This window comes from Protopterus annectens, chromosome 12.part0, assembly GCF_019279795.1.
Source record: "Protopterus annectens isolate FY-2018-M chromosome 12.part0, PAN1.0, whole genome shotgun sequence".
In the NCBI taxonomy this organism is placed as follows: Eukaryota; Metazoa; Chordata; order Ceratodontiformes; family Protopteridae; genus Protopterus; species Protopterus annectens.
In genome coordinates this window covers 1,150,797,738-1,150,824,077 of record NC_056746.1, presented here as the reverse complement: position 1 = coordinate 1,150,824,077, position 26,340 = coordinate 1,150,797,738, and the positions used below count along the sequence as shown (strand labels likewise).

Sequence of the window (26,340 nt, the reverse complement as noted above, 5' to 3'; positions counted from 1 at the left end):
CAAACTGACTGACTATCCAAGTCTCATTGACACAATACAGAAAAGACCATGCAAAAGCTGTCACTCAATAAAATTTGTAACACACTCACACCATTGAATGCTCCTTTAGCCCAACATTTATATTTGTAACAGAATTATTCACAAATGTAAGCAATGTATTTTTATCTGAACAGACAAGACTCTCCAAGTATTGTTGATACAGTTTATTTAATTTCCACATTGGCTAGCCATAGCATGTAAACTAGATTGTGTTATATGTACTGAGCAACCAGGCGGGCTGTTTGCCATTAGTGGTGGTAATTCAGAAAAGCTTATCCGTGAGCACATTAGTATAGTTTTTAATTTTTCAGGGCAAAGTCTGTTAAGGGTTTAAGCATATAAAGTACGCTACTAGAACTGATGGGGTAAATGACGTTCACAGTCCCCTATATACATTACTTTGTTAAAGCTATACCCTAACACAAATTTATACTTTAAAAATGTTTTTCAGTAAAAAAAATGTTATGAATTAAGGCTGTGAGTAATTTAATAACCAACAGTGGAACAACAAACTAACTCAATCAACATCGTCTCGTAACTAACATTTTTCAGTCTATATGTCCTGGTACGATTGTTGCCCCGTTAATGGAAAAATACCTATATATTTAAACATTTCAATTGTGTCTGGTTTGTGTAGAGATATTTAAGCTCTTAGTGTACTTGCATAAGTATCTTGGGACATTGTATTGGCTACACCTAAATAGCCTTAAAAGTTTGGCCACACTTACTATTTGGATAATAATAACATTACACAGTGGAATTGGTCACCCTTTGGGAAGGGCCTTATAGTAGCTGATAAAGAGGTGGTTGGTGGCGGTGATTACTACCTTATAGTCTGGGCATAAGGGGGACATTGCTAGTAATCCTGTGCCAGCCTTCGCCAAGAGTGTCCGTGTATGTGTATATAAATCAAATCTCAAAGTGTGTGTGTGTGTGTGTGTGTGTGTGTGTGTGTGTGTGCTACTTGGGAAGGGACACGAAGTACTGGTTGGACAGAGAGGATGCTAAAGGTTTTAGCTTGACCACTCTGCTGAGATCTTAACCCTATAGCTGTGCCAGTGAGGAGTCTTACTGGGGATCTGGAGAGAGAGGGAGAAACTACCCACAGACCGACTGTGATCTCTGTGTGCTCTTAAGGGAAATTATTCTTGTAAGTGTTCTTGTCATCCTCCCAATGTGCACATCCCTCACTGGTGTTAGGGGTGAGGATTGAGGTTCCTTGATTACTGGGCCAGTGCAGGGGCATCACAGTCATTCAGAACTACACAGCAGTGTAGCTGAACGAAATTACAATGCTTTGTTCTCAACGCAGGAAATAGTTGCACACATAGAGAAAAAATAATAAAAAGACACAGTAGAAATTTAATAAGTAGCAATTATTAAGCAAAGTAGGACAGCAGTGACCCACATCCATCCCAGAACAGGAGACAAGGAACAATATGAAGGTAATATTGTCAAAGTAAAGTTTAAACAATAAAAGCACATCTGTGATTAGACTGAATTATGGCATAGTTTGTATACTGTCCGTCAGTGTGGTAGGTGAGCTACCTTAGTGCTGCACTTGGTTACTGCACATCCATAGGATAGTTTTTTAACAGAACTGGTTGAGTGTTTCGACAGACTCATGGTTCGTTTTTCCCAAGACTTCAACAGTCTAAAGGAGAGTGGAAAGAAACTGTTATGTGGTCTGGTGGTCTTACAATGCAGGCTTCTGTATCTCCTGCCTGAGGAGAAGTGAGTGTACAGACCATTGGCATGATGCGTTGGATCATTGGAAATCTTTTTGGCCCTGTCGATGCATTTGTGTAAGATCTTCCTGAGGTGTAAGGGAGGTGCCAATGATTCTTTCTGCCAACCTTACAACTCTCCTGAGAGCCTTCTGATCCTGAATGCAACAGCTCCCATACCGGACTGTAATGCTGTTGGTCAGGACACTTTTAATGGTGCCCCTATAAAAGGTCTGAAGTATAGAGCTTGATAATTTTGCCTGCCTAAATTTCCTTAGAAGGTGAAACCATTGCTGAGCTTTTCTGACTGTGCTGGATACATGGACTGACCAGGATAAGTTCTCCGTGATATGAACACCCAAGAACTTTGTACTCCTGACCCTTTCTGCTGTCATCCCTTTCAACACTAGAAGTTTGTATGGTACTTGAGATCTTCTGAAATCAACAATCAGCTCCTTTTTCTTGCTGACATTCAGTGCTAGATTGTTGTTGTCACATCAGACCAGTAGTTGATCAATACTCTTATTTAGTTGTTAGATATTTTGCAGCCAACTTAATGGTTAGGGACAACAGCTGGGTATAACAACCCTATGTTTCCAAAGGTTGGTCAGACAGTCCACATATGCTGTGCTTATGATGTCATAAGAAGACTGATAAATCCATGTTTACTGCCACTAGGATTTGGCTTTATTGGCCTGAATTTGTCCATTAATAGACTTAAAAAGAAGCAAGTCATGGGCATTCAGAGTTTCCATATAGCTGAAATGCCTGTTGTCCTTAAATGGTCATTCGCATTTATCCCATAATCCTCTTTTACAAGAGGTTTTAAGGTATCACATAGTGAAAACTCTAGTTTGGCTAGGTTTTTCTTGTTGTTTTTTCCATTTGGATTGGCTGTGTCCCATTTACTCTTTTATTTAGTTGTTAGATGGGATATTTTGCAGACATCTTAATGGTTAGGGACAACAGCTGGGGATAACAACCCTGTGTTTCTAAAGGTTGGCCAAACAATCCACTTATGCTGTGCTGATGATGTCATAAAAAGGCTACAACATGCATGTCCACAGCTAGTACTGCATGGCTTTATTGACCTGAAGTTGTCTATTAATTGAATTAAAAAGATCCAAGTCATGAGCATTCAGAATCGCCATATAGTTGAAACACCTGTTGTCCTTAAAGCGGTCATTTGCATTCATCTCATACTCCTCTTTTACAAGAGGTTTTTAAGGAATCACACAGTGAAAACTCTAGCTTAGCTAGGTTTTTCTTGTTTTTTCCACACTATACACCTTTCAGAAAATTCATGCTAATGTAAAATCTGTTGTTCTATCAAATTTCCAAGTTTGTAAGAGCAACATTTAAACATTGTCTCTACTTTTGGGCCTTTGACCCCCATTTTTATGATTCTGTCCAGATTTCTTGCTGTAAGAGGTTGAGAGGTATGGACACATGGACATGCACACACATCATATCAACAGACACACACTAATAGAAACCTTGACTTCTGCCTAATTCCTCACATTTCCCTTGTCCTACTCTGTTAAAATATGTATGTCAATTCACATTTAGTGTCCCTATCTGAGCCAGTTCACATTTAGTCAGATTATTTCAGGCAGCATGCTATTCTGGACTGCTGTATTGACAGCTCTCAATATTCTAAGCCAGTGTGATTTTATCTTATTATTCCATTTTATTTTGTTGAGTAGACCAGACCAAAGGCCCATTTTCAGCTATACCCTCTTAAAAAGGACAAAAATGCAATGTCAAAATTGATGAAAATATACAAAGCAATAAAATATACAATGCAGACAACGAAAATATATAGCACTAAAAAATAAATGTTCATTTAAAGCAGCCACATTTGAAAATGCTGGAACAAACATTTTAATCAGAAGACAAACAATGAAAAAGAACTGACTGAAGCTAGAATAGAATTTGCAAATTTTCAGGGCTCAGACAGAAACTGCCCTTGAAAAACAAATTACATAAGAACAGTGGAGGCAGGAAAGCAAAAGGAGTGCAGCTCAAGTTAATGAGGCTGTGTGCAATACATGTGGTTTTGATTTGATAAACAAGAGAGGGACAGACAATGTGAGGAAACCATTTATAAATTAAGCTACATAAAATAACTGTTGCACTTAAGAGAACTGTAGAATCACATTTTTCTGAAACGTAGTATAGAGATTTCCTTTTCTAGGAATATTGAAACCTAAAGATTTTGTTCAGTACAATGTAAAACTGAGGAATTACAAGAGCCTTCAGTTGCTAAAAGGATTCCATATTCAAATAGGTGGAGAAGTACCCTTTCCTATTTGCAACATGAATCTCATATGTACGCAGATGTGATACTCAAGCAGGTAGTCAGCAGTCTTTTTTAAACAGAAAGAGTAATGTCAAAATGGGTCATCTAAGTAACATGGAGGGATGAACCATAGCTACAATTCAGACAACGTGAGCACTAGATGGGCCAACAATGTGTGTGCAGGTAGGAAAGAATGATGAGGCAATGACTGCTTTCCTCTCTGGGGAGGAAGGAGAGTGTGGAAACATGCTGGGGGGATCCACTCGCTATGCAAACTCCAGTGATATTACTAGACAGTAAAGTGGAGAAGGAAATAAGGGAAGTGTCACCATACAAGTTTGGTGGCTCCTTTTCAGCACTAATGGACATCCATGCAGTGATGCAAGCCAAGCATATTTAGGGATGGGTAGGGCTTGAGAGAGAAAATGCTGTCGACAATATGGTGGTCCTAGAATCTTGACTCCACTCAACAGCTCAAGGGGGTGTTCTATATGCTGGTGGCCAAAACGTTTTCTTATCTGGAGGCACAAGACCCATCCAACAAACAGGCATGCCCATAGTATCTCCCAACAATCTGTACCGGTACCCAGAGTAGCTATGGGAGATATTGGGGATATGAAGTCAGCTTGTCAGGAGTATTATCATTGTGAACTGAGAAGGATATAAAAAAAATTAAACAGTGTCACTGTTTTAACATGACCCTCAAGAGGTACATAGAAGTAATCTATTATTTTAAATGGTTAATATTTTCCTGAATCACAATTTTTTTTTTTTACACGGCTAAGAGTAAGAGAACCACACACAAATTTGGACAAACGTGGTGAAAAGAACAGCCTAAACAATATCAACAGATTCTTTATGCATTTCCTTCTGCAACTATTCCCTATTTAAGGCTTTAAAAGATGTCAGCACGGATATATAGTCTTTTTACAGTATCACTTTTAACAATATGTCAGAGCTGAACCTGTAGTAAGCTAACACTGCTTGCTGTTAAAAAAATATAACCCGTACACTGCTGTTGTAAAAGTCCTTCAGTCTACCAGGGTCATACTGTGAAGTTACCACTGGAATCTGCATTTTTGCATAGGATATCTCACTGGTAAAAATATGAGAAATAAATACTAATCACTTCTATGTGATCAACAAGCTTCTATCAATGAAACACTGTCTCAAAGTGCTAAAATCAAGTGACTCCCTAGCTAGTGCTCCTCGTAATGCCCCAGCCCAACCTGTCAAGACCATCCCTATGCATGACAACATTTTGGAATTCCTCCCTTACTGATATCAGGCTCATGAACACTCATGCCCCCCCCCCCCCTTCTCAGCTCAAACACTTTCTTGAGAAAAAAAGTAAAATGCACCTTGTCTGGGTGCCAATACCTAAATAATGCAACCTGATCAATTGCAATAATGGTGGTTTAACAATGCAATAACATTACAGCTTATTAAACAGTGCTGTGTATACAAGTACATTTTGACAAGTCTGCCTAATGCATGCACGTGTGTGTGTGTGTGTGTGTGTGTGTGTGTGTGTGTGTGTGTGTATACAAACTAAAACAAAGAGTAAAAAGGTCACGCAGATAACCAACTGGTTAAAAAACACAAAATAAAATCTAGCAAAGCTAGACTTCTAACTGTGTGATACCTTAAACCTCTTGCATCAGAGACCTCATGAGATATATGCAAATCACCCTTTAAGGATATCAGGGGTTTCAGCTAAATGGCAATTCTGAATGTCCATGACTTTTTCTTTTACTTTCATTTTTAAGTCTATTTATGGACAATTTCAGCCTGAAATTTGTCCATAAATAGATTTAAAAATGAAAGTAAAAGAAAAAGTCATGGACATTCAGAACTGCCATTTAGCTGAAACACCTGATATCCTTAAAGGGTGATTTGCATATATCCCGTGACGCCTCTGATGCAAGAGGTTTAAGGTATCACACAGAAGTCTAGCTTTGCTAGATTTTACTTTTTGTGTTTTTTAACGAGTTGGTTATCTGTGTGACCTTTTTATTCTTTGTTTTAGTTTGTTAGTTGGGATATTTTGTAGACACCCTTATGTTTATGGATATCAGCTGTGCACAACAACCCTGTGTTTCCAAAGGTCAAACATTCCTCTTATGCTGTGCTGATAATGTCATAAGAAGGCAGAAACATGCATGCCCACAGCTAGAGGAGTTTGGCTTTAATAGCCTGAAATTGTCCATAAATAGACACAAGAATTAAGTAAACGAAAAAGTCATGGACATTCAGAATTGCCATTTAGCTGAAACACCTGATCTCTTTAAAGGGTGATTTGCATATATCCCATGAGGCCTCTGATGTGTGTATATACACATACATGGGTGCATGCAGAAATGCAAACTATACACACAGCTTTACACACAGTAACTTTACATAAGCAATTGTAGTAGCACTTTGTTGGGTTACAATTTATTGCATCACATCAATCAAGACAAAACTGACTGCACAGCTTTAAGAGGGGTTAAGAGATGCTTTCCGTTGTTCACTACTGTGTAGCCTTGGAGGTAGTATAATTACAGCTATAGAGTGTTGGGGTGTAGTGATGTGGCTTGCACCCTGCAAATTCACTGTTTCTGTAATGGCAGCTGTAGACCCATGAAACACTGGGGTAAATTAGTACTCCCTTTTCCCCTGTGTAGCCTGCAGCATGATCTCAGAGTTAGTATATTCAGAACGAGACACTGTTGTACAGTGCAGAGTTTCATACCATTTGGAACTCTATCGAGTCAGGTTCTATGAACTGAGTCCTGACTACCTGTGTTTATGATTGCCGCACAAGTGCAAGAGTACACGTGTCTATATACACACACACACACACACACACACACACACACACACACACACACACACACACACACACACACACACACACACACACAATATCATACTGCTGGAACATGTAGAAGCAGCTTACTAACAACTTCAACAAAGTTTATAGGATGTTTAAAATGTGTTGCTTTATACTTATAAATTGTTTTTTTTGATTAATTAATAGGATTCAGTATGCTATACTATGAATATTATTTGAAAAAAAAATTAACAGTAAATGTGCGACAGACCTTGACAAAGTGGAAAGATAAGGAACATGGACTTTAAGACTCAAAATGAGGTACATTTAAGAGGTGTATGTGTGTGTATATGTGTGTGTGTGTGTGTGTGTGTGTGTGTGTGTGTGTGTGTGTGTGTGTGTGTGTGTGTGTGTGTGTGTGTGTGTGTGTGTGTGTATGTATGTATGTGCGTGTATACATACATACAAACACACTAACATACAGAGAAATTATTATTCCTGTATATTTTCATAAAACAATCATGTTAAAAAGGGAAGGACCCTTAGTGGTCCAATTCACCTGGCTTTAAATAAAGAACGCATTGCAATGAAAAGGACACAGAAATTACATGAGCAAACACAGAGGAACAGTTGTGTTGGTGCAGCAGCTGCCCCTTTCAGATACCACAACAGGTGTAGTAACATAACACAAACAAAGCACAGTTTGCAATGGCAAATCCTTAACTCAAGCCACAGACTCAAACAGTTACTATACAGTTTGTTTTTGAATTGCAATTCTGGTACCAATAAAAAGCACAGGAAGTCAGCTCCTGTTATAAAAAGCTTTGGCGTCTTGTCACAGAATTTTCTTGCTCACTTTCACTGAGCCCAATTTCTATCTAGCAAAACAGACAGTTCATCCACACTTACCATATCAAAGGAATACAAGCCTGCAAAGGTAGCTCTGATTCGACGTACAGTCTCTGGGTCACTAGGAAACCATCGTTCTAGGACTCCAGGCCTTGCCAACTCCTGCTGAACCTTTTTAGCCCCCGTCAAGTGTGTTGCAATATCAGGGCACTTCACCGCTCTACTTCTTTCCATCAACAATCTTGCTTGCCAGTTCTAGTTATGAAACATTAAACTGTCATTCATCTTTTCACAAAAATGGCTGCATACAATTCTTCACTGTAAGTTGAATTATCAATAAACACTTCCATAACTCCACAGGAAGCAATTAATAATGATGTATACTCTTCTATTTTAGAACTTACTAACCTGTGCTTATCACTGTTACAAGTTCTCCCTACTGCTTATTCTTGGAAGGTAGTTAGGAAGTAATGAGCATCCTTACAAATAACTACTTGGCCAATCTACATATAAAAGTTTCCTACCTGATGTACGAGTGGCACAAAACACATTTCCACTAATGCAGCACTCTGCTTTTTCGACTGAATCCACTGGCAACATCATCAGGTTGTTTTTCACTTCGACCAAGGTGCCATTCTCTTGACAGCACTTAGCGAAGTCAGCTCTATCCTTTCACAGAACGACTCGTGTTTTATTCCTGACTCGCCATGACGAGAAGTGCAGTCAGTGCTGTAAAGTAGTTAGTTATATGAGGCACTCAACACAAAGGCAGATCTTTAATAAAGTGTCTTGCAACAAGTAATACCATTGGGACTGGCTGTGGCATAACCTAGGACTCTTTAGCTAAAAACTTCAAAGCAGGGTGGATGCTCAATGTTCCTTCCAGTTTTCTGTATAAAAAAGTTACATTTCTCCATGTCAGCAATGTGATACAAAAAGACCCATTCAAGAAGGTAAAAAGTTACTCTGAACAGAAAAAGCTAAGGTTACATTAGAAGTAGTAGAAATGTCCTACAAACTTCTTACAATTAACAGGGAAATGTAGTGGAAAACTGCACCTGTTAAAAGAATATTCTGCAGCTTTATTACCCCAGTAAGGCTCTTATACCAGATAATATGAAGAGAATATCTCAGAAAGTAGGAAAAGGATTCAATAAGTGCAGGTGGTAATAACACAGATGGGTAGGGCCTAGGTTAGTACCATATTTCAGTACTTTTATCGCCATTAACATAAAGCACAGCAGCACTAGTTTCCGATTTTTTTCTCAAAGCACCCTCAAAAACGCAATTTTAAGGAATAAATAACGAGGAGGCATTTTCCTCAGTGCTGTGGCCAAATGTATCGCACTCGTAAATATCACTAATGATACACAGTGAAATTTTTAAATTTACAATATGCAATCCATCAGTAAATAAGCGGAGGACTTCTAATCCAACATGTGGCTCTCTTGAGTTATGCCCACAATCACCCTTCATATTAGAATCCTCCCTATTATTTCAACTTGAATGCTCAAAAATGTAGCATAACAGAAAATCTGAACTATCTTGAGATATTAAATGGTAGTTGAGTAAACCCAGAGAAAATACTTGTGCAATCAATACTTATGAGGAAAATGGAAAACTCCTTAGCTGGTCTAGAAAATGGGTAGAACATGGACCACATAGCAGAATATTCAAGATCTGCATAAAAAATATTTCAGTTAGGCGTTGCAGGTAATTGACACTTGGAGAGAAACCCTTGGTTTCCAAGGTCCGAACAGAAAAACATTTTTCTGAATTGATTTTTTTTTTTTATTGAAATAATTCTCAACTTATAGGATCTCTAAAAAGCCTTAACAGAGAATTCTGTAGCCTGTCAAGTATTCCAGAGACTGAGAATTTGGGTACTGAAATTTAGGATCCTGATGACAGAATACTGTACTGTGGATCATTCTTGGGAAATATTATCCTGGATCAAAAGGAAGCACAGAACTAAGACAAAGAAGAAAAGGAAGCCATGCTAAACATTCAGAATAGAAGAAAACTAAGTTCCATGCCCAGACAGTAAGAGGCAAGAGGATTATGTTCACTATATCCTTTGTAACTCTAGTGAGTCTCCAATGACAAAAGGAGACGAAAGAAAATGGTACAAATAATGCAGATCTTAACTTACAAGAGATAAACTCCAGCAAAATGGGCCATTTGGGAAAAGAAATCTATGAAAGCAACACATAAGAAATTTGTACTGTACATCATGGAAACGTAAGAAAGGGAAGGATCCTGAGCACTACGCAGAGTAAAACAGGAACTGCAGAGTATGAGAGGTCATGGAGAGGGCACCACCAGCAAACACAAAACACATTACAATAAACTTCACTCACTAACAGGGCAAAAGAGGGAATGTTAGGGAGTAAAACAGTGGTACCAGACAAAGAGGGGCGAACTGTGACATAATGGTGGACTGAAGCATAGACAATGTGGTATGGGATACTACAAAGGGTAGCAAGTGTTAAGTAATGGAAGTGGAGGCACAGATGAAAAAGGCAAACAACAATGAAAGACCAATGTGGTAGAAGGAGCTAGTAAGGAAAGATTTCAAAGCAAAGAGGAGGGCTTACAAAAAGCGGACGATGGTGGAGAGATGGGGTAAAAGGAACTTACAAAGATGCTTGGAAAAATGCAGTCAGAGAAATCAGGACAGCTAAGGTAAAGAAGGAAAACAATCCAGCTGACTTCAGGGAAGAGAAGAAATGGTCAAGATTCTCAACAAATTCTTTGTTGCCATTTATAAGTAGAAAGAGGGTACACATGCAAGGGAGAAAAATGAAAGTAAGAAGGAAAAGAGAGACAAATGGAAATGTGAACAATCCGGAGGAGTGTAAGGCTCAGGGACAAAATTACCTTTCAAGATTCCCATGCTGCCTGTATCGCATCAGCCCTCCCACAATCAACTGCCTCTTTAGTTTCCCCCATGGACTAACATCTCACTAAGAGTGACCATCATCCAGGCAGATATTGTTTTTACTAGTATGGCCCAAACCCCTCTTGGAGTGGCTGCATGTCTGCATACGCTAAGGCATGCTATGCCTTCCCATGAGGGTATCCATCTTCCCTCACATGCCCTATGAAGGCTACTGCAGAACATGGCTTGGAAAAGACAAGTGCATGCCCCTGGCTCATATGCTGCATTTCATCCACCTCTTCTCTAGTTGTTGTTGGCACTGCAGCAGCCTGGATAATCTCCCTCCCGCCAGGATAGAAAAGATGGCACTGGCCATTATCTTCCGTTTTTCTACTGCTCAGCTGCTCCAGTACCTGAGCTGTTAATCTATCTCAGGTGCAGATCATAGTCAGCAGTATATCTCCCTACTTTACACACTCTGACTTAGGTGTTAAGGGCATGTCTATGTGGTTTTTTTCTTTAATGGAAATTTCGGTCCCCCTCTGCTTGATAACCATCAGCTCTCTTTATCTATTGGTCCAATCACTCCCCACAGGCTGAAAGGGCACAAACTATTCTTATCCCAGATATTCTCTGTGGTGTGAGAGACAACCACAAAGGCCATGATATGGGCATACATCACAATTTTTTGCTGTAAGATCCTAAACACACCCCCACTGGAAGGCTGATGTGAGCACCAAAGTCTCTGAAGGGGCTTACTACACCCTTCCCTAAACATGTGCTTCCACACATGTGACAGTGGGCTACTGCCACCAGCTTGTAAGTCAAGACCATTACACTGGCCCTGGCCATAATTAGCATCAACCACTCACTCACAGCACCCCAGCTATTCCAGCATCTAAGTTACTATGTCCATCTGGATCAAAGTCAGGGCTTTATTCTTGAACATCACAAAGCAGGGCAAGAATTCAGGTTTTGTCAGACTAACTCTCAGAACCAGACAACAAATCTCCTGCTTAAGGGGAGCCGCCTAAAGATAAGAACTGCATCATACTGTCTCAAGTTACTTCTAAAAAGAAGGCCAAAAAAATAATCCCGGGAAATGCCTATTGATGAGTCTGACCTCTGTATCAGGGAGGAACGTGGAAATGTTCTAAAGGGGTAAGTTTAAAAGGCTTAAAAATATAACCGTATTCATGGTGGTGGGACAGGGGCACATGGAGTTACAGTGGCCTTCTACCAGACAATAAGAGATGGTACATTCTACCAAAAGAATATATCTGAGTGAGGAAAAAGCTGAGAGACTAATTCCTAAAGTTGATAATGTGACCCGTTGTCAGTCCAACAAGTTACAGCTCTTTGATTTGTCTTCAAACACATCCATATCCCAGCTGGAAAGTGGATAAACTGCTGCTGAGTGTACTTGTGAATACTGTAGATAGGTGAGCAAACATCCAACACAAATTTTTGTTTCTGTCATTACTAGACTGAAAGCAATCTGAATGAGCCACCATTAATTCAATAGGACATCTACTGTTATGGTAAGTTTTTACCCAACTATACCATGTGCTGACTGAGCTCACCTATGCAGTTTTCCAAACAAATGGATGATTCCCACAGCTTAAGGAAATGTGAGTGAGGATGGCTAGTTTATAGAGGATCTGTCCAAGAGGCCAGAGAGGACTGACCTAGCGAAGGCAGCTTTGAAACATGAAAAGGCATCAATTCTGTAGTGTTTAGTGAAGGTGTATACAAATGACCAAGTGACACTTTCCTGTATAGCCCTGGCTTCAACCCCCTTGTAGAAGACTACTGAGGATGCCACTGCCCTGGTAGAGTGAGCTCAAAGGCATGAGGGCAAGAATTTGCCATGTAGAGAATAACAAAAGGAGATATACTCAGACATTTGACTTGCAATAGCTTATTTAGATACTGGCTGGCCCAGTATAGAGTCCATGAATTATACAAACAGTTGGTCTGACTTGTGAATAGATTTGGTCTTGTTGAAATAAAACCTCAGTTGTCTGAGAATGTGTTGAGAATGTAGAAGTCTTTTCTTCCTGTTGTCTGGAAGGCAGAAGAAAGTAGGAAGGTTGAAGAGGCCTGGTTGAGAGAATGATCATGTACTACTTTTGGCCTAAAGAAGGGATTAGTGTCACCCTGTCCTTGTGAAAAATAAGAAAGGGAGGAATTGCCATGAGGCGACTCTCCTAGCTGAAGTGAGAACCAGTGGCAGAATAGTTTTCCAGGTGCAGAATTTGAGATTTGCTGAGGAGGCTGATACAAAGAGAAATTGAGTGAGCTTTTCCAATATGAAGTTGAGGTCCCAAGGAAGGAAAATGGCGTCCTTTGTGGTCTAAGATGCAGAACCCCTTTAAGGAACTGCTTGACAGTGGGTCTGGAAATAACAGGTGAACTGAGTGGCAGACAAATGGGTTTTGATGGAGGAGGAAACTAGACCTATGTCCATGAGCTGAAACAAATATTTAAGGACAGAAGGAGCCCCTGTTTTTGTGGGATCCTGTTTATTTTTATCGCACCAGAAAGAAAGTCTCTTTCATTTGGCTATGAATCTTTTTTGAGTGGTGGGTGTCCTGGCTTCATGGAGAACCCTAATTACATCTTCTGAAAAGTGGTGCCTGAAAGGGATCAGAACTTTATTATCCAAAGGCTTAGGTTTAAGGATGACAGGTTTGGATGAAGCAGTAATCCCGTCTGCTGTGAGATGAAATATGCCTTATGCAGTAGCTTGTGGTGGTTTCCCTTGGCTGGATGAAGGAGAATCTTTATTGGAGTAAGCACTTTCACGTCCCGATGGACACTTCTACAGACTTCAATATAAAATTACTCAAGAAATGCAGCATATATAAAAACATAAAAACAATTAATCAATTAAATAATTAATGCCACAAAAATCCTTTAAAGAAATATTCACATTTAAATAGTATGTAGATGAATTAAAACAATTTATAGAATATGTTAATTCCACTACCACCTTTTTGGAATTTACTGCAAAATGGTCTTTTGATAGGGTTGAGTTTTTGGATGCGTCTTTGATAAAGGAGGGTGAGGTGATTCATACTGAAATTTATAGGAAATATTGCAGAAGGAATAATCTCCTTCATAGGCAGAGTAAGCATCCTCAGCACATCTATAAGAATGTACTACAGAGTCAGGGTTTAAGGGTTTCTAGACTCACTAGTTTACACCCAAGCTCTAAGGAAGCTTTACTAAAACTGAAGGATGAGTTTAAGGATAGGGGTTATAAGTCATACGAGTATGATTAACTAGAAACATCAGAATTTATAGATAGGTCTAGAAAAGATAGACCATATTTTTGTAATTATAATAGAGCCAGTAACATGAGGTACAACATTAATAATTCAAGGATAACTAATGAATGCAGGATGGTAATACCCTATGGTAAAAATAATAAGACCATACGTGACATTATAAATAATAATTGGAAAATTTTAACATCAGATGAGAAGTTAAGAAGTATATTGGGACAACAACCATACTTTTTTCTTATTGTAATAATAAATCATTAAAAAGATTATTATGCTACAAGGATGCCAAGTTTAACAGTAGGATTAATGTATCCCAAAGACAAGGTACGTTTGGTTGCAGGTAATGCAACCACTGTCAGTATATGTGCAATAAGGATAGATTTACACATCCTACTACAAATTGTGTGTATATGTTTAAGCACTATGCCGATTGTATGAGTAGGGATGTCATTTATTTAGCATACTGTACCAAGTGCCCATGTTTCTATATATGGATGACCAATCATACGTTGAGAGATAGAGTTAGGGAGCATATTTATGCTATTAATAACTCAGCCACTGTGGATGCACAAGCCAGTGCATTTCCTTGTGCCGGTCCCAAGCCCGGATAAATGGGGAGGGTTGGGTCAGGAAGGGCATCCGGTGTAAAACCTCTGCCAAATGACTTATGCGGAGAACATTTCATATTTCCATACCGGATCGGTCGAGGCTCGGGTTTAACAACGACCACCACCAGTACTGTTAGCCAACAGGGTGCTGGCAGAAATTTGGCTACTGTTGGCCGAAGGAGAAGAGGAGGGGGAAGGCATGCCCGAAGGCAGGAAGAGAGGAGGAAGGTTAGGAGTGTAGTAGTGAGGGTAGGAACTTTGAATGTTGGCAGTATGACTGGTATAGGGAGAGAGCTAGCTGATATGATGAAGGGAAGGAAGGTTGATATATTGTGCGTGCAAGAGACCAGATGGAAGGGAAGTAAGGCCAGGTGTATAGTAGGTAGGTTCAAATTGTTCTATCATGGTGTGGATGGCAGGAGAAATGGGGTAGCTTTGTGTTAAGGAACAGTATGCCAAGAGTGTTTTGGAGGTGAAGAGAGTGTCTGACAGAGTGATGTTTATGAAGCTTGAAATTGATGGTGTAATGATGAATGTTGTTAGTGCATATGCTCCACAAGTTGGGTGTGCGATGGATGAGAAAGAAAAATTTTGGAGTGAGTTGGATGAAGTGGTGGTGAGTTTACCCAAGGGTGAGAGACTAGTGATTGGAGCGGACTTCAATGGGCATGTTGGTGAAGTGAACAGAGGGGATGAGGAAGTGATGGGTAGGTATGGTGTTAAGGAGAGGAATGCAGAAGGTCAGATGACTATGGATTGTGCAAAAAGGATGGACATGGCTGTGGTGAATACATATTTTAAGAAGAGAGAGGAGCATAGGGTGATGTACAAGAGTAGAGGAAGATGCACACAGGTAGATTATATCCTATGTAGGAGGGCCAGTCTGAAGGAGATTGGAGACTGTAAAGTAGTGACAGGGGAAAGTGTAGTTAAGCAGCATAGAATGGTGGTCTGTAGGATGATGATGGTGATCAAGAAGAGGAGGAAGAGTGTGAAAGCAGTGCCAAGGATTAAATGGTGGAAGTTAAAAAAGGGTGATTGCGAGGTGGAGTTCAGGGAAGAGTTAAGACAGGCACTGGGAGGTAGTGAAGAGTTACCGAATATCTGGGTAACAACAGCAGAGTTAGTAAGGGAGACTGCTAGAAAGGTGCTTGGTGTGACAACTGGACAGAGGAAGGAGGACAAGGAGACCTGGTGGTGGAATGAGGAAGTACAGGAGAGTATACAAAGGAAGAGGCTGGTGAAGAAGAAGTGGGATTGTCAAAGAGATAAAGAAAGTAGACATGAGTATAAGGAGATGAGGCGCATGGCAAAGAGAGAGGTGGCGAAGGCTAAGGATAAGGCATACGGAGAGTTGTATGAGAGATTGGACACTAAAGAGGGAGAAAAGGACCTGTACCGATTGGCTAGTCAGAGAGACAGTGCTGGGAAAGATGTGCAGCAGGTATGGGTGATAAAGGATAGTGAGGGAAACGTACTCAAGTGAGGAGAGTGTGTTGAGTAGATGGAAAGAGTACTTTGAAGGGCTGGTGAATGAAGAGAATGAGAGAGAGAGAATGTTGGATGATGTGGGGATAGTGAATCAGAAGTGAAACAAGATTAACAAGGAGGAAGTAAGGACAGCTATGAAGAGGATGAAGAATGGAAAGGCTGTTGGCTCAGATGACATATCAGTGGAAGCATGGAGGTACTTAGGAGAAATGGCAGTGGAATTTTTAACCAGATTGTTTAATGAAATTTTAGAAAGTCAGAGGATGCATGAGGAGTGGAGAAAAAGTGTTTTGTTACCTATCTTTAAGAATAAGGGTGATGTGCAGAGCTGCAGTAACTACAGAGGGATAAAATTGATCAGTCACAGCTTGAAGTTATGGGAAAGAGTAGTGGAAGCTAGGGTAAGAAGGGAGGTGATGATTAGTGATCAGCAGTATGGTTTCATGCCAGGAAAGAGCACTACAGATGCAATGTTTGCTCTGAGAGTGTTGTTGGAGAAATACAGAGAAGGTCAGAAGGAGTTGCATTGTGTCTTTGTGGACATAGAGAAAGCATATAATAGGGTGCCTAGAGAGGAGTTGTGGTATAGTATGAGGAAGTTGGGAGTGGCAGAGAAGTATGTAAGAGTGGTACAGGATATGCATGAGGGTAGTGTGACATTGGTGAGGACTGCGGTGGGAGTTACGGATACATTTAAGGTGGAGGTGGGATTACATCAAGGATAAGCTCTGAGCCCTTTCTTATTTGCAGTGGTGATGGACAGGTTGACAGATGAGATCAGGCAGGAGGCCCCATGGACTATGATGTTTGCAGATGACACTGTGATATGTAGTGAGAGTAGGGACCAGGTTGAGGTGACCCTGGAGAGGTGGAGATATGCTTTAGAGAGGAGAGGAATGAAGGTCAGCAGGGCTAAAACAGAATATGTGTGTGTAAATGAGAGGGAGGGTAGAGGAATGGTGAGGATGCAGGGAGTAGAGTTGGTAAAGGTGGATGAGTTTAAGTACTTGGGATCAACAGTTCAGAGTAATGGTGAGTGTGGAAGAGAGATGAAGAAGAGAGTACAGGCAGGGTGGAGAAGAGTGTCAGGAGTGACTTGTGACAGACGGGCACAAGTAAGAGTGAAAGGGAAGGTCTACAAGAGGGTAGTGAGACCAGCTATGTTATTTGGGTTGGAGATGGTGGCACTGACAAAAAGGCAGGAGTCAGAGCTGGATGTGGCAGAGTTAAAGATGTTAAGATTTGCACTGGGTGTGACTAGGGTGGACAGGATTAGGAATCAGTATATTAGAGGGTCAGCTCAGGTTGGACAGTTTGGAGACAAAGCAAGAGAGGCGAGATTGCATTGGTTTGGACATGTGCTGAGGAGGGATGCTAGGTATATTGGGAAAAGGATGCTAAGGATGGAGCTGCCAGGTAAGAGGAAAAGAGGAAGGCCCAAGATAAGGTTTATGGATGTGTTGAGAGAGGACATGCAGGCAGTTGGTGTGAAAGAGCATGATGCAGAGGACAGGAAGAAATGGAAACAGATGATCCGCTGTGGCGACCCCTAATGGGAACAGCCGAAAGAAGATGAAGGGAATGCCCTAGCCAGACACACTCTAGAATATGGCACTACACATAGATTTTTGTTCCTAGTAATAGAATTAGTACCACATACTTATACGTTAGGAAATTTTAAGAATCACAAAGAACAGAAGGAAATTAGGTGGATAATCAGAATGCAAGCAGACAAGGGGTCTGGTCTCAATCACAAGGTAGTGTTAAGACCATTTCTGACCGATAGGCCCTTTAAGCATTGAGTTATGGATTTATGTGTATATAAAGTTTTTAAACGTGTTTTTGTATAAATTTTCAGATTGTGAAAGAGATTCATTTTATTGCACATATATTTCTATATTATATATACATGTTTTATGGCATATGCATATTAGGGCAAGTGTACATTAATTTAATTTTGAGCAAACTTGACTGTACTATTTATATGTGAATATTTCTTTAAAGGATTTTTGTGGCATTAATTGTTTAATTGATTAATTACTTTTATGTTTTTATATATGCTGCACTTCTTGAGTGATTTTATATTGAAGTCTGAAGAAGCACCCATTGGGATGTGAAAGTGCTTACTCTAATAAATATTTTACCTGCTTGTATACCTGCTTCAGCTGTGGTGCTCTCTCTCTTTTTATTTTTGGACTTGAGGTGTTTTATTGAGGAGAGCTTTACACACTAGACATTGTGTGTTTTTGCTGAAGGAGAACCTTTGCCAGAAGGTGGTCACTATTTAGATTTTTTTTTCTTTTTGCAGTTTTAATAGAACCTTTGTAATCAGAGGTAGTGGGCAGGAGACAGAGAAACATCCCTGTCCACTAAAAAGAGAAAGTATCTGTCCTCCATGCTACGGGGTACAGGGTCTTGGTGCAAAAGATAGATAGTTTGTTACTGGAGTAGGAAAGTAGATCTATATGAGGTGTCCCCAATAGTGAAGGATGTCCAGGAAGACTCACCTTTTCAGGGTCCATTCGAGAGGGTCCTATAGGGACTTACTTAATGAGTCTGCCAGAACAATTTCCTGTGATGGGATGCATATGGTCAGTAGGGACATGCTTTTCTCGGTGGCCAGAGCCCAAAACCCTCTGTGCTACTCTGCACAGTTGGTATGTTTTGCTGACTCCTTACTTGTTTATGTGCCACACGGTTATGTTCTCTGTGAATAGTTTGGATAAACGTCCTCATCTGTTTCAGGCTGATGTGTTCCTTTTTGTATTTGAATTGCCATCTGCCTTGCACTCTGTGGGCACCTGTACAGGCCACGCAGACTTCGTCCAAGGCATCCGTGTACATCTCCTGAGTTGTGGGTCAGCAAGCTGAAGGGGAGACCTGGGTTTAGTTTCACCTGGTCTACCGTCTACACACCATGACAATTCCTTCTTGAAACAAATTATGAGAAAAATCACTGTGTGTAAAAGGTGAGAGAATTGGGGCCAAACTGTTTTCAGGTATCACTGAGTCTTCCTTGTGGTTGCTGTCACTACTCCCATGGCTTTCAGTAGTTCCCTAGCCAAGCATGGGAGGAAAGGTTGTGAAAGTAAGCTGTAAGGTCCTGCATCCTTCTTGTGCCCAGTCTGCAGTCCAGAAACACTAGGTCTTGACTGAGCTGAAGGGATGACTTTGTTGTTGATAGTGAACTCCAATTGCACAAGGAGGTTGAGGTTGAACAGTAGATGCTGCAGCAGAATCTGAGGTGATACAGTCTGGATTAGCAGATTGTCTAAGGAGAGGAAAATCTGAATTTCCTGAGCTTGGCAGAAATATATTAATGGTATTGGGCACTTTGTGAATAGTTCTGAGGCTGTGGAAAACACAAAAGACAAAGCAGTAAAAGGAAAGTGAGATGAGCCAGTACAGAAGCGGAGAAATCGTTGTATGAAGGTAGGCATCCTTTAGATCCAGAGACACTAGGTATGCCTGTGGAAGAAGGAAAGGCAGCAGTATGTGCAGAGAGAGCATTTTGAAGGTTGGCATTTTTAAGAAAGTATTTAGCAGAGCGAGATCCAGTATAGGTCTCCGTTGACCTTCTTTCCTTGGAACTAGGAAGGGTCTGGAGACGAAACCTTTTCCTACGAATTCTGGGTGCACTAATTCTATAGTGCCTTGGGCCTGTAATTCATGGGGTATGGGGGTAGAATTTGGAGTTAGTTGTGGGGAGGGGTGCACCATTCAATGGAGGAAGGTCTTTCCAGACATGGTATAACCTTTTTTTATGATGGTAAGTACACAGTGGTCTGTGGTGATCTTTTCCCAGCTTGAGATCAACTGGCTTAGCCTTCTGGAGAGGGGTAAGTCAGGACAGAGGGACTGGGGTTTGTGGATAGTCAAGAGAGATTCATCCCTGAATGGGGGCAGTCTGTGGTTTCTCTGGAAATCTATTACTAGGTGCCTCCTTGGACTTTTGAATAGGTCTGGAGTTACTTTTAATGAAAAAAGTGGGCTTGGCTGGGAAATTCCTCTGGTATGTAGGCATAGAGTTTAACAAAACCTGTCTGCAGTCTTTCATATTTAAAGCTCTACAAAAGCGAGGAAAAACTAAGTTGGCTGCCTGTGGCCAAACAAACGGTTATTGCCCAAAGGAGAAAAAAAAAAGTTTGGCTTTGAAATCCTTTGGCACAGTTTGATTTCACAGCTATACATACCTGTGAATGACACAGCCAGAAGCAGCTGTACTGGCAAAGGCCTCCACAGCATCATAACTATCTTTTATGCTGTGTATGGCTACCAGAGTTGCCTGAATTAAGCAAGAGCAACATTTTTTGTTTGGAATCTGATCCCTGTGAATCCGCCACTTCTTTGTCTAAGAAATTAAGTATGGATAATGGATACTTCATCATCTGAGTCTGGTAATTAATAGCCCTGAATGCTTAAGCAGAGGCGGTATAAACCTTTTCCCCCACCCACCCATCCATCCATAGTCCTACTGTCTTTGTCTGAAGGGAAGGCACTGGTGTTGGGGAAAAGTTTTAAAGGTTTGTCAGAAGACAGTGTAACTGCAGAAGGGTCCATCACAAGGTTCTTAAACAGGAACTTAAGTTATTAAGGAACTTTGTAAAACTTGTTTGGCCGTTTGAGGGCAGGAAGCTATGAATCAGAGGTAGGTGAGGTAGACTGGAAAGCATCCAAAAAGGCCTCCAGAACTGGAGGGACAGGTTAGTTGGCAAGATTGCCCATTTCCAAGACGTTGGACTTTATTGTTGGACTTCTGAAATCTGTCTGTAGTCCCACTCAAAAATGTTTCATCATGTTTATGACTGTCTCCACAAAAGAAGCTTCTTTAACAGGGGAGTCAGGGGAGATGGAATCTCCATCATTTGAAGGAACTTGGTCAGTGGATTTGAAAGGAGTAGGCCAGAGAGTGGTCTGGGTCGGAAGCCTCTTCATCATCACAGGAAGATGAATCAACAGTTACTTTCTGAGGCATAGGGGTAGGGCAGTGGGCAGAATATGAAGGTTATTTCAGGACCATAATTGCCTTGAGCAGGCCGTGAGAAAAGTCTATCCATTTCTTCTCCCTAGATGGTGGTAAAGAGACGTGCTTTATTTTCTTTCTTTTTTTTCCCTTTGGTGTGATGTCTGCCTGAACCAAGTGGGTTGGTTCACACCCCTGATGTACCTCAATTAACTTTCTGGGAATCTCTTCCCTAACTTAAATCTGTTGGATGCCTTCTGGTCTCTCTGAGAAGATGATGCTCCATGGTTCCCCCTTCTCGGCAGGAGTAGTTTCCTCAGCTGTAAGGCCCTCTGATGCCATAACAGCCTCCATTGGGGTCACTGTAGAGGGCATCAGAGGTGGACGGGGATCTACTGTAGGTTCTCAAATCTCAGCAGGGACATTGGAAACTGAAGGGGTAGACTCAGTATCCCGTCTAGGCCTTTTGAGCTTTGTCTTGTGGGGTGGAGGTACACTGGGATAAGCAGGATGTGCCATCTTGGAGTGGGCCAAACACTTCAGAAAGTGGGTCTCAAAGAAAGTAATCGGAGAACACAGGCAGAATTACAAAGTCTTGAGCACAAAGGACTGGAAAATGGAGCAGGCTTTGCAGTCATAGTCTGCAACCAGGAAGAAGAGAAACTGGATATGGAGATCTTTGTAGGGGATTTGCCTACTGCACTTGCACTTATCTCTCAAATTACATCCAATACAGACATAGCAAAACACTTTAAGTAATAAAAAGGTTTCTGAATGGGGTACTTGTCTGTTTTTAAAAAGCTACAACCAAACAACGAGCAGTCTGATGGACAAAGAACCTGAATTCATGCTGGTAGTGAGACAGTCTGAGGATCTCTGCTCGTACATCTGTCTACATATCCCTATGCCTGTGAGCTGAGGTCATACATCAGACTTATGACCTAGAGAAGGTTAAGCTTTGGTACCCCAGATGGAGTTCAGCGGTGAGAATCCATTTGCTTGGAATACTGAAACAGTGATCTCAGTTAGGACATTTGGGAGGTTCACAAGTTTCTTGACAGGTTTAAGATTTGTTGACTTACCATAAGCTTGACCGCTGCTATTGCATGCTGACATTTATCTGTACCCATGTATTTTAAAGAGTCTCTTTCAAATGTGTGGATACTGTTTCAAGCCAAATGGGAGTTTATTCCAAACCATGGAGATGTCTAAAAATTTTAAAAACTGAATCTGCCTACTAGTGTGAACACAGGAATGAGTGTTAACATGGGACCCGTACAGGAACAAGTCCAGAAGTTCGATATTGTAGTCTTCAGCATTTTGTTTTTTTTTTTTTTGATATTATAGTCTCAGTATTATGGGTTTCAAGATTGTGGGCTTAAATATTGTTATAATACACCACCTGCAACTGGAAGTGCTAACTTGGTGTTTTCAGCAAATCCAAATGCACACAATCTCCACATACAAAAAAAAATCAAAACACCAGAGTCCCTACAGAAGTACAATGGTCATAAATGAATTAAACAAATAAGGCTCCAGGGTGCAGCCTTTGGGACCCCCACCCAGCAAAACAGATGTTGGTAAAAACAACTTTCTCCAGCTTTTACTGGAAAATACAACTGCAAAGCCAACTGCAAACCTACTGGACAAGGTATGAATTTTCATTGAGTTTAATAACTTGGGGGATAGTTTCATACAGTGTCAACAGGGAGGCCCATCTCAGTAGAACCTAACATAGTATCATAAACACTGGATTAAATCAGTGGTGCAAGACATACCAGAAAATAAATTTGTGCTGTTACAAGTCAGATAACTCCATCAGGTTCAACTGTGTGTTAATTCCTGTGTAAAGGCCAATCAGAAAGCAGACTCCTCAATGAATGCACATACCCTGGGATCCAAACAGATATCAAGTTGTTTTTTGAATATCTGCAAAGAAGAGGAATTGAACCAATGACTGTGTTAAATAGTCTGCTCTTAAGACGGTCTCTGATTCTTCAATTCTGTAAGTAAAATATGCACATTTGGTTAATATGCCTACATTCAACAACTCAATATTTAGTACAGATCAGTATTCTTCACTACACAGCCCCCTGTAGGCTAAACAAAGTTTACCCCAAGATATCTGTAACTGATTGAAAACAAGCCAAGACTTTGCAGTCAAGATGGGTGCGACTTATGTCTACAAGTAATGATATGCCTTGTAAATTTTCACTGAATACCTTCTACAACCAGGAAATCCCATTTCTTTTAGGGGCAAAACAACATATTGTACTCAGTGATGGGCTGAACATATATTATGAATAACCTCAAAAGACAGTCATTTCTTGTTGTAAAGTCTTAAAACTTAAGCCAATAACTTTCAATGCCTAAGCTTTAACTTTTCAGGCATTAGTCTTATACTTAAAAATGCTACATATTATAATACCCAAATCCTTATATTCTGTCAACTTCTGTAACTCATGGAGACTTAAATTTGTTTAATATTCAACCTTTGATTTTCCAAAATGCACAGAAGTACATTTATCCTTATTAACTTTTAGTCCAGTTAAGTCTAACCATTCAGCCACCAAACACGTAAGTGTTGATATGGTCAATATCCTCTGTCGATAAGATAACACATCCTAGTTTAATATAGTCAGCATACTTGGTGTTCCAAATACTAGATATTGTAGGAATAAATGAAAATACCAGGTTGAACAATACTAGATCTAAAACTGAGCACTTTTGTTCACTTAGACAGTTAAATGGGACATTTCTTATACTTACTATCTGCAATCTACCACAAAGTCAGTTAGCCACCCAGTGAACAATGTATGGACTAACTTTATGTTGAGCATGGCACCCACGATAGCAGAATTAGGGACATTGTCAAAAGCCTTTGACAAATTTAACTATTTATTTATTGGCATTATTTACTGGGAAAGTCCACTGAGCCAAGAAGAGCTCATTTTCAGTGGAGGCCCAGGAAGAAAAGCAGTTAGTACATATTATTCAAACCAGTTAGTAAAACAAAATACATTGTGCAAAAACACAACAAAATACATTATAAAAACACAAGTAATACTGAGAAATACAATACAAGTGAGAGATAATAGCTGAATGCAGTCCAATTACAATATGATTCAAGGCACACTTACAGGTAGAAGCCAAAGCATTCACATGACAAATACAGAGAAAATGCGAGAAACAAATATAGTACTACATGGCATATAAACTTTGTATATACTCAGCTTTTCTGGAGCTTTTCTCCCCGGGCATCCGCTGAAAAAGGACCTGCGTCCAGTCAGCATTTCCCGGTAAACAAATGTAAATAAAAATAAAATAATAAAAATAATATACAATTAGAAGGTGTAGTTAGGTACTGGAAAGGTAAGTTAAGGGAGAATAAAATTATATAGAAAATAAAGAATGTAGGAGAAATTAATAGGTTAAAAGATGAAGGTGAAGTACTGCTATATTAAAATAGCATTATTGGTGTTATACAGTAGGTAAGGAAATATAATAGAGGGATTAAGATACAGTTTAGTAGTTATATTAGGTAAGGAGAGAGGGGGGAGTTGAGCAATAAAAAAATCTGTATGAAGAAGTGTGAATAAGTTTATAGCGAAGTATAAGTGAAGGAGAAAATAAGAGTGGATAGAAAGACTCCAGGAATTACATAATAGCTGGTGGAGGTACAGAACACTTACAAGTCCATTTGGAGAGGAGAGATGCATGCAGGGAAGTTTTGAAGGTGGCACAGCATTGATGTGTGTGAATGCATGTTGGTAGACTATTCCATGTTTTAGCAATGACTCAAGAGTAAAGCAGTTGACCAGCAGGTAGTTTAGGTTTATGAATTTGTAGAAGACATAGGTTTTCAGATCTTAACGGCCTATTAGGATTATAATGGATGAATAAGGACTTTATGGCAGGGCTATCTAGAGGTTTAATTAATTAATTTATGAGTGACAGGTTAAATAGTGGGGGAATTCAAGCCAATGTAGTTTATTTAGAGCAATACAGTGGTGGGTACAGTGGCGACTATTTGTTGTGAATTTCGCTATCTTGTTATAGCATACTTCCAATTTAGTTTTCAGGGAAGATTGGAGATTGGTTAACAGCGGTGCACCATAAACTAGGAAAGGAAGAAGGTAAGATGAGGCAAGTATTTCTTTTGTTGGGAGAGAGAGAGGAACAGCTTTCACCTACAGAGTAGTCCTAGTTTTTTCTGGGTCTTACTGATGTTATTAAGAACATGGAGATCAAATTTGAGGTTATCATCGATTATTACTGGTAACAGTCTTGGGTGAGACACTAATTCAATAATTCAGTGGAGTTAAGAGAGAATATTTTGAAATGGGATTTGTTAAGGGGTGTGTTTTACTTTGGAGTAAAAATCATAAGTTTGTTTTAATTAAAGTTTAAGGAAAGGTAATTGTTGGTAAATGCAGTTTGGGTAATTTGCTGTAACAGAGTTGGGTTGTCAGTAGTACAAACTATAGTAGAGTCATCTGCATACTGAACTAGGGACCTCCACTAGATTGATTGGGAGAAGTTATTGATGAAAATTATAAACCGAAGGGGTCTAATATGGAGCCTTGAGGGACATCAAAAGGGTTTTGAATATAAGGGGATATGGAGTTCTGCCATTTATTTATTTGTTTGTTTTTATTTATTATTTGACAGCATGTTTCCTATTGGAAAGTAAGGTTTTGAGTTAGTTAAAAGAGGAGTACAAAGTCTTATGTTGGCAAGCTGAGAGAGGAGGACAGAGTGAGAAATGGTATCAAAGGCTTTAGACAGACCCAAAAATAAAGCGGAGACAATGTTCCCTGAATCACGAGCTTTATTTACTATGTCTATGAATGATATTAGAGTGGAAGATTTGCTAAGTCCTGGTCTGAATCCATGCTGAGTTTGGGAAAGGATTTGATTTTCAAGGAGGAAATGTAGGAATTGCTTCTGGACACATTTTTCTAGTAATTTTGAGATGGGAGATAGAATGGCAATGGGATGAAAGTTAGAGATTTCAGTTGAAGGGCCTCCTTTGTGAAGAGGTAAGATGACTGCTTTTTTCCAAAGGCTAGGGATGTAGAATTCTTGGATGGATTTATTTATAAGAATGCTAATGGGATAGGCCACTTTGTCAGCAGTGATTTTGAGGTACCTTGCAGGTATATTGTCAGCAGCTTTAGAGCTAGGCTTTTAATTTCATAAGGAGTTTTTTATGGTTGAAGTACAGACAGTATGGAGTTTGAATTCTGCCTGGGAAATACGTTGTTCTAGGTTCCTGTAGTTGGGTGGGGGGGGGAGGTGCAAGCAGTTGTATGGCTTACTGTGTTTGTGGTAAAGGGAGGGGGCACAGGCTGACTATGCTGAAGGAGGTTAAG

The 26,340-nt window shown here is 40.1% G+C and overlaps 1 protein-coding gene across 1 annotated transcript in view; it reads right to left on the bottom strand.

Annotated features, from left to right (window-relative positions):
* GSS (glutathione synthetase) overlaps nucleotides 1–26,340 on the bottom strand; it is an 880,848-nt gene that overhangs the window by 300,070 nt on the left and 554,438 nt on the right. The window contains exon 9 of the mRNA XM_044090175.1: nucleotides 7,793–7,987. Within this exon, the coding sequence (XP_043946110.1) occupies nucleotides 7,793–7,987 (195 nt within the window). The remainder of the gene's footprint in view (nucleotides 1–7,792; nucleotides 7,988–26,340) is intronic.